Consider the following 9,725-nt stretch of genomic DNA (forward strand, 5'->3'; position numbering starts at 1 on the left):
GCTTTAAGGTGTTAGTTACCACCTTTAAAGCGCTCCATGGCATCGGACCTGGATATCTCCGAGACCGCCTTCTGCCACAGATTTCCTCTCACAGACCAGTACGCTCCCACAGAGCGGGCCTCCTCAGGGTGCCGTCGGCCAAGCAGTGTCGGCTGGCAACCCCCAGGGGGAGGGCCTTCTCTGTGGGTGCCCCCACCCTATGGAACGAACTACCCCCCGAGATCCGGACGATTCCGGATCTCCTATCTTTTCGCCGCGCCCTCAAGACATGGCTTTTTCAGCAAGTGGGTCTGGCCTAGGGAGAATTTTAAATAGGGACAATTTTAATTAGAATTTTAATGGTAACACAGCGGTAAATATTTGTTTTTAATTGGTTTTTATTGGGGATAGTGTTTGTATCATTTTAATATGCTGTAAGCCGCCCTGAGTCCTGTGGGGAGAAGGGCGGCATATAAGTTTAAAAAATAAAAATAAATAAAAATAAATAAATAAATAAGCTCTTTCTGGCCAAGTCGCTAGCACAGCTTCTCTACGGGACCTTGCTCGGACCCTCAGCTTCGTGTTTTACACTACTGGAAAGAGTTCAATCCAAATTTATCAGAACAATTCTCCAGATGCCACGCTGTCCCAAATGCACTTCTGTGCCTGGAGACAGGATTGATAAAAGTCGAAGAAAGAAGCTGTATAGCTTCCTTAAACATCTGGCTAAGGCTTAATTGCTTTCCGCAAGGCCTTGCTCCATTAATTCTATAAGATAAATTCTCCTCTTCATGGATCAAGGCAGTCGAGTCCAACCTTGTCAAACTAGGCTTCTCATCAGCCTCAATTCTCAAATTGGACTACGACCAAGCAAAACAAACCTTGCGTCAAAGGGTAGAGGACATCGAAAGGCAAGCAGACTTAAGTATAGCTCCGCTCTTTCTGGCTCCAGACTCTATTAGATACGTGGTTACACCTGCCAGGTATCTTAGTCAGTTGGAGTCAGTAAACCACCGGAAAGCATTCTTGTTTGCACGGTGCCATGCATGTCCATCAGCAAGTATAAAGAGACACCACTGTCTGAAAGACTCTGCTCCTGTGGCTCAGGAGAGGTGGAGACCATTGGACACATACTCCTTCGATGTTCCTTCTACAGAGCTATTCGGAAAAACCATATCCTCCCCATAATTGATAGATATCCTGGTCGTTCAGAAAGTATTTATCTCCAGTGGCTGCTTAAGTATGAGCAGGCAGTGATCATGGCGCAGGTGGATAGATTCTGTGCAACAGCATTGGGGATTTGCCAGAAACATAAATAATCATTTTAGATCTTTTTTAATAATCTTTTATAATTAATTTTATTACGTGTTTTATCCAGTTTTAGACTATACTCAATGTATTTTTATTGTCAGGTCAGTATGATTCAGTTTTTCTGAAGCTAGCTAGTTTTTGATATACTGTCTGAAAAACTAGGCAGACCTTGGTCATCCATTGATTACATCATTAATTGTAATATATTGCTATGTCCTCTTGTGATGGTTCTGTTTAGTTTTGTTTTATTTAAATGTTTAATTTAGGTGTTGGCCTTTGGCTGTAATAAATTGATTGAACTTCCATATGTCTTAGAATTACCGTATTTCCCCGAAATTAAGTCCCGGTCTTATTTATTTATTTTTGCCTCCAAAAGAGGCACTCGGTCTTAATTTCGGAGAATGTCTTACCTTAGGACAGACATGTCAAACCCGCGACATCACGTGACGTTGCGCGACGTATCGGAGCTTTTTCTCCATTGCCAGCAATGGGTTGGGTGCTGTTTCCAGGTGACGCATCCGGCCAGTGGGCCAGCAGTTTGACACCCCTGCCTTAGGACCACTGCAGCCAGGCAGTGGAAGCAGCCCGAAGCGCTGCACAAATAGCAGAAGCAGGCCGAAGCACTATGCAAGCAGCGGAAGCAGCCTGAAGTGCACAAGCAGCCCGAAGCTCCATTCAGCATCCTAACGGGAGGAGCAGCAACAGCAAAATGCACCACATGGCGTCTGGCCACAAGTGGCAGTAAGCGGCCGCAGAAGTCAAGTACCAGTGCAACAGGTGTCGGGGTGTGGGACCCCTGGTTGTGGTGGTGCTACCGGTAAGGTAAGCAGGTTCAGGGAGCGTGGGGCACATTCACCCCACCCATCCCTGCCCTAGCTTGATTTTTACGTGTGTGCTTCACCCCAAAAGTAGGGCTTAGTTTTGGTGTATGGCTTATATTAGGCCCACCCCCAAAACTCAAGCTAGAGCTTACTATCAGGCTGGGTCTAACTTTTGGGGAAACAAAGTAAGAATTTAGGAAAGACTGTAGATGGCATATTAACTGTAAATAATCTATTTCATTTGATTATAACATTGCTCAACATTGATTCATTTCGCAGCATGTAAAGCGATATGGAAATATATCCACTTTGTGGGCTGGACCTCACCTTCTAGTAGTGCTGTCTGGATTCAAAACTGTGAAAGAAGGATTGATCAGCTTTCCAGAAGAATTTTCGGACCGACCAGATGATCCTTTATTGGCTCCTTTAGGGAAAGAAAAGGGTAAGTGCAAGTAGTAAGAAATTGTATGTAAATAAGCATCACACTGTTATAATTTGTGGTAATATAATTCATAGCATGGGGGAAGGCTATGATTGATAGGCAAAAGAAAGATTGCTTACTTTGCTTTAGACCAAATTATTATACATCTCCATAGCTTTCTATCTGGTCCGTTACATTCATACGTTGATTTAGACATTACTTCTTTTTCATTAAAAACTTCATAGATATTAAAGCGAGTAGGAAGTGAGCAAATCAGTGCAAGGCTATTCCAAAGGCTTTGCATAGAAAAGCAAAATTTGCATAATTTTATGAATTCATCATCTTTTTTAAAGTTAGTAGTGATCTGGCTTTTGGGCTGTGGACCGCTACTGCTCCATGACCTGTTGGGAACTGGGCCACACAAAAAGCGGGTGAGCAAGTGAAGCTTTATTTGCACATAGGTGAGATCTAGGTTGTGTGTGAAACCATCCGTCCCCCTTGGTGAATGGAAAAATTGTCTTCCACAAAACTGGCCCCTGGTGCCAGAAAGAAAGAAAGAAAGAAAGAGAGAGAGAGAGAGAGAGAGAGAGAGAGAGAGAGAGAGAGAGAGAGAGAGAGAGAGAGAATACAGAGACAGTGAGACAGTGATAGATGATGATAATAGATAGATATATGAGGGCAATTTGGAAATAAACCTCCATTTGGTTATCAATGACAGACACTCACAGATACAGAACTTTTATTATACACATTAGAAAACTACAATGTTACATACTTTTTCGACATAATTGCCATTCAAATTGAGGCACTTGTCATAACATCTTACAAGGTTTGAAATTCCTTATTATTTATTTATTTATTTATTAAATTTATATACCGCCCTATCTCCCTTACGGGACTATTAATAGTCACTCGGTGCCAAATCTGGGCTATGGGGAGGGGTGATCAAAAACATCCCAACGGAACTGCTGCAAAAGTTCTTGGGTGCATCTAGTGGTGTGCTGACAAGCATTATCGTGAACCAACACCACAACGGAAGTCAGCATGCCCCGACACTTGTTATGAATGGCTCGTCTGAGTTTTCGTAGACGTCTGAACGGATGGTCAATCCATGCTCCATGAACTTCACTAGACGTACTCCTTTGGCATCACAGAATACTGTTGCCATAATCTTTCTGGCGGATAGTGTTTGCTTTTGGAGGTTTCCTTGGTGAGTGAGTATGACACCACACCATTGATTGCTGTTTGCTTTCGTGGTTCACATACAACACCCAGGTCTCATTGCTGGTCACAATTCTGTTAAGAAATTGTTCTTCTTCCTCGGCATAATGCGTGAGAAAGTCCAAAGCAGAACCCAGATTTGGTGCTGAGTGACATCATTTCAAACCTTGTAAGACGTTATGACAAGTGCCTAATTTGAATGGCGATCATGTCAAAAAATAATGTAATGTTGTAGTTTTCTAATGTATATAATAAAAGTTCTGTATCTGCGAGTGTCTGTCATTGATAACCAAATGGAGGTTTATTTCCGAATTGCCCTTGTAGATATGCTGTAGTGGTGAATAATTGTACATGTAGCGCTACCTCTTAGAGGCCGCCAATGCCCAGGCCCTCCCAGCCACAACCTCCCCTTGTCCAGCCTTGCGGTAACGTTCTTTAGAGATCGGTGAGATGTCTTACAACCGGAACTCATGCAGCATTGATGGGTGGCAGGCTCTTCTTGTTGAAGCAGGACTTTCAGGCACGAACTTAACCGGTCACAATGGTTGATGCCCCGAAGATGTATATAACAGCTCAGGGCTGCTTTAGCAGCAGGAGTAACAAACCCCTGAGCAATCGTTCAGAGTCCGATGAAATGGGGGGGGGGGTAAACCCCGGCTCCAGATGGTAATAATAACAATGACGGCCAGTATGTTATGGCAATGGCTCATCCCCCAGGGCAACTCCCCCCACAATGTCCCAGCACCTATGCCAGCAGCGATGGCCACAGTCCAGATGCCTCCAAAGTCCACAACAACAGTTGGNTGCTTCTTCTTTAGAATTCCTCCTCAGGTCTCAGGATTCAAAACCACCCCCCTCCCTTACTCTTTATTATTAAAAACCGAGGCTAGAAACCCCAGCCAACTCCCTTTCTCCACACTCTCGCTTGCCTCCGTTTCAGATATCCTCCCACGGAGGAAGCAATAAAACTTCACTCTACCTAGCCTCTATTTAAAATACCCTTAATAGGAAAATAAAATAAGCTTCCAGACCTTCTCTTCTCAACTCCAACCACCCCGGCCTTCTCCTTTCCTTTCCTTTTCTATCCTTCCTCCTTCCACTCACGCCAGCCACACCCCAAGCCAACTGCAGCTGTCCCAATCTTTTCCTTCCCAGTCAAGCTCCTGCCAGCACTCTCAGGCAGTCCCCGCTACATACATATAGATATTCTAAAATTAATATGTTCACTTGCTACAATTCTTATGCCGCTATTCAATTTATATAGACTATCAACAACGTCATAACATTTTCTAACTGATATGTGATTAATTTAAGAAGAATCCAAATTTATAGTGAATTCTAAATTTAAGCATTTAGAATTTTTCACCTATTTGGTATTCTCTCCAGAAATCCAGAGAGGTATTTGGCAACAACTACACCTAACTGTTGTTTTTTTTGTTAACATGAATGTTATCAGGAATCATTTATCATTGTCTGCTGATGCCCACAGGAATAATTTTTTCCAGTGGCCACACCTGGAAACAGCAGAGACACTTTGGCATCACTTCTCTGCGGAAGCTGGGCCTGGGGAAGAAAAGCATTGAGCACCAAATAGAAGACGCAGCTCAGACATTGGTGGACATCTTTAGACAAACAAAAGGTATGCGGTTTGGGGTAATCATAATGGCTCAAGTCCCAAGTTGTCTTCCTTCATCCACTTAGAACTCATGTTCCTTAAAAAATCATTATAAAATATCTTCATTTGCAGAACAGCCATTTGACCCTTCATTTCCTGTACTAAATGCAGTTTCTAATATCACATGTGCTTTGAGTTTTGGACATCCATTTGCTCCTGAAGATGAAAACTTCCAAAAGTTAATTCAAGCCCTTAATTTTCTTTTGAATTTCGCTAGTAACATTTTCCACATGGTAAGTCATGTTTTCTATTAAATAGCTTCCCAAACCAAGAGTTTGAACCTACTATCTGGAGCAACTATTTATATGCCCTGTATAGCCAGTAGAAAATTTGTTAAAATGTTGAGACCCAAGTACTGTGTGATGGGGTGAGTTCCCATTCTTTCATCAGTTCCTGCCTGCCTAGCAGTTTGAAAGTATGCAAATACAAGTAGATAAATAGGTACCACTTCAGTGGGAAGGTAACAGTGTACCATGCACCTCAGCATATAGTCATGCCAGCCACATGACTGGGAAAGCTTCTTTTGACAATATCGGCTGTCTTGGCTACGAGATAGAGATGAACATCACCCTCAGGGTTGAACATGGCTAGACAGTAACCTATGTTACTTTAACTCTGACTTGTATTTTCTGCCCTTTTCATTGTAATGCTGTATATTTTATTTTTAAACACATAAATACAACAAATATATCACATTGTAAGTTGAGAGTGAAGTGTTGAGAATCTTCTGTAACTCTGGTAGGATATAAATAGATAACATTACCTCTTCTGTTTTTTATTAGATTTATCATGAGTTCCCACAATTAATGAACTACCTCCCAGGCCCTCACCAGAAAGCCCTGGCTTCTAGGGACCTTATCCTTTCCTTTGCAAAGCAGGAAATAGAGAAACACAAGGAATTTCATGCTCTGCACGAGCCACAAGATTTCATTGATTACTATCTTCTTCAGATGGAGAAGGTATGGATTTACTGTACTTCAATATATGGGCAAGGAATTATTACATTCCTCACTATAAGTAAACAAAAGGAGCTACTAGTTTTGTTTTCCTTGGAGGTATTTTTTTTCATTCAGCTCCCAATCTGAATTTAACCCAACCTAAATGTTGAAAGAAAAATCTCCATCAGGGTCCAGTCCAAGCCAGGAATAAACAAAATGGAGATTGCTTTAGAAAGAGGTTTGTAGTTTATTGAAGAACAGAACCACAAGACATGAGGATCTAGAGCAGCTGACCACATGTAGCTGGGAGTGGTGGATTTTTATACCTTCTTGGGCTTTTGAGGTTGTTTCCTGTTACTGTGGCATGACCTTTGACCTGAGCTTCAGTGTGCCTTTCTAGTATGCAGATTTTAGGGGTCTTTGTTTTTCTAATCTCATCAGCTTCTAGCTTCATGGCTCTAACCTTTCTGAATAGGATGATCACATCCGCCTTTCTAAAAGGTGGTTTCCTGAGTTCCTACTGGGGACTATTAAGAAAAACTGGGCCTTCTTTTCTGCTTTTAAGATCCTTTGGGGAAATATATTCTGCCTTTTAATATTCCCTAAATATTTCTTTCTGGGGGAGGTGATCTCCTCCCAGATGCTTCTAAGTAAGAGCTATATTGTACCTCTTCAGCATCAGACCATTCCCCTTTTTTTCTAAAAAAGTTCCACTAAGAAGGAAAAGAATTAGCAGGGACTTTTGATTAATTCATACTTAAATGAATACTTTCCATGAAGTGATTGGAAAAGTACAGATACTTTCACAGCCTTGACAATAAGTAAAAATGTAAAACAGTTTGAAACAAGGAAAATACTTTCTCTTCCCCAATGCTTTCAGAGAAAGACCCAGAATGATTTTTTTTAAAGCAATTTTTATCGATTTGAACTCAGTCACTTCATTCACTATTATATTCCAACAGTCTTGAGTGTACCATTGGCTTAGTCACCACATTCAAGATATACACCCTTCTTAATATTAGCCTCTATACCTAAACGATTTAGGCAGATTTTCTACTTCTGTACAAATGGTTCAAGGATGGTTCATTTTTCACTCTCTTTCCTGATATCATCAGTATATAGTCGCATTTGTGTTATAATTGTAAATTTCTGGTTACAGTATTATATTGAGTAAAAAGAACAACATTGAACCATTGTGGATGGAAAAGAAGTAGATCATATGGTACTTGATAGCAATGTGGTACTTGGTGTCAAGAGCATGCGAAGTATTAGTGCTGCTTTATACTGCACTGCTGAGACCACATTTGGAATACTACATCCAGGTTTGGTCACCATGATGCAAAAAGATGTTGAGACCCGAGAAAAAGTGCAGAAAACAGCAACAAAGATGATTAGGGAACTGGAGGCTAAAACAAAGAACAGTTGCAGGAACTGGGTATATTTAATTTAATGGAGAGAAGCACTGGGGTGACATCCGTTTATTATTATTTATTCACTAAATTGTAATTGTAATTGGGTATTGCAGTTATAGACATCTGGGTACATTGTCCATAATAAATATCAAGAACAATAGTGAGAGGCAAAAATAACCACACGGAGGCAAAAATAACCAAACAAATGTTGCATAGGATTTATTGTAATTTTCATTTTCTATTTTAAACTTCAGAGCAGGAATGACCCCGATTCAACCTACAGTGACGAGAACCTGGTTCAGTGTATTTTGGATTTTTTTGTTGCTGGGATAGACTCGACCTTGGCTACTCTGATGTGGGCACTGCTCTTCTTGACCAATCATCCTGACATCCAAGGTGAGACAGACATGGGTGGGTGGAACGATGGTCACTCTCAGGTTTTAAAATACAGAAATTATTTGAAATACTGAATGATTGAACTGAATCTATTCTTTGTAGATTCTTGACCCTATAACCAGAAGCATGACGTTAGCAGGTTTAAAAGAAAGAGAAGAATGTATATACAGAAATTCTTCTTCGAATCCTCAATAAAATATTGAGTGAGGAACTAAAAACTGGAACTCAGTATAAATCTGAAACATTTAACACGCTTTAAATGCAGAAATTTACCAAAGTTTTTAGATACTGTATGTTACTTGTTTTCATCTTAAATTGCAATTACTGTAGGATAATGAATATAGGAAAAAAAATCACGGACATAAGATGATGTACAATGTGGGGCTCTGTACCATGAATAGAAGGGATGTTAGCGTTGTGGGGGGGAAAGTGGTTATACTGCAGCTCCAGATGAAACAGATTATCTGGACCCCTTTCAGTCAGGCTTCAGGTCTGGTTACGGGACATCAAAAGAATTAACTGTACTTATAGATGAGCTCAGTGGGGAGCAGGATGGGGTTGGTACATCCATCCTTGGTCCTCTTGACTCTTGGTGGCCTTTGATACCATCAACTAGGGTTTCCTTTGAGCCTGCTGCAAGAATAGGGGCTGGACAGTTCAATGTGGTCTCATCATGGCAATGTAAAGTAGGACTATCATGTCGGCTGCCACGTTACTCTTGCTTGTGCCTCGATACCATGCAATGACAGTCTGTCATGAATGCTGGGGAGGATGGTTGGGTGGGAGAATGCTTGGGGGAAAATGAAAGTAACTGCTGCCTCAAGGTCAGCCGGATGGGAAAAGAAGGCAGCTGCATGGTTGAGCTCTTTTCTTCAAGGCCAATTCCAATTGGTGGTGATAGGGAGTGAGAGGTCCAGCCCACGGCTATTCCTTTTTGGTGTGTCTCAGGGCTCTGTACTCTCCACTCCTTTTTAACATCTTCATGAAACATCTTCATCCAACACCATGGGATGAAGTATCATCAATTTTCCCATGATATTCAATTTTGCATCTCCTTCCTTTGTGACCCAAGTGATGTGACAGTAACTGTGAGAGGGATCTAGGTGTCCGACTGGACCATTACTTAAGTATGAGCCACGCCCACCCCATTGCCGGCAATGGCAAAATCGGCCTGATAGGTTGCGCGACGTCACGTGACATCGCGAGTTTGACACGCCTGCCCTAAATGCTATTCCAGGTCCTAAAGTTCTATTGAGGATTAAAATTTGGAAACAAATAAAGGAAACACAATATTGAAAATGAACCTTCTATTTCTATCATTTTTTCCAGAGAAAGTCAAGAAGGAGATTGAAGATGTGTTTGGCTTCTCAGGGTCAATTTCCTATCAGGATCGGAAGAAGCTGCCTTACACCAATGCTGTGATTCATGAAATGCAGCGTGTAAAATATATCTTGCTAGTTGGGGTTCCCAGGCGAAGTACAAAGGATGTGAAGATGAGGGGTTACCTTATTCCAAAGGTGAGAAACATGGTCAGGCTGCATTCCAGGAGTC

General features: G+C 41.5%; 1 protein-coding gene across 1 annotated transcript in view; it reads left to right on the forward strand.

Moving 5' to 3' along the window:
- Positions 1–9,725, forward strand: part of LOC107291411 (cytochrome P450 2J2) — a 19,566-nt gene that overhangs the window by 8,622 nt on the left and 1,219 nt on the right. Inside the window, exons 4-9 of the mRNA XM_029284933.1 lie at positions 2,382–2,553; positions 5,243–5,392; positions 5,501–5,661; positions 6,211–6,387; positions 8,033–8,174; positions 9,504–9,722. Of these exons, the coding sequence (XP_029140766.1) occupies positions 2,382–2,553; positions 5,243–5,392; positions 5,501–5,661; positions 6,211–6,387; positions 8,033–8,174; positions 9,504–9,722 (1,021 nt within the window). The remainder of the gene's footprint in view (positions 1–2,381; positions 2,554–5,242; positions 5,393–5,500; positions 5,662–6,210; positions 6,388–8,032; positions 8,175–9,503; positions 9,723–9,725) is intronic.

This window comes from Protobothrops mucrosquamatus, unplaced genomic scaffold (assembly GCF_001527695.2).
Source record: "Protobothrops mucrosquamatus isolate PMUCROS unplaced genomic scaffold, P.Mucros_1.0 scaffold1126, whole genome shotgun sequence".
NCBI classification, from domain to species: domain Eukaryota; kingdom Metazoa; phylum Chordata; class Lepidosauria; order Squamata; family Viperidae; genus Protobothrops; species Protobothrops mucrosquamatus.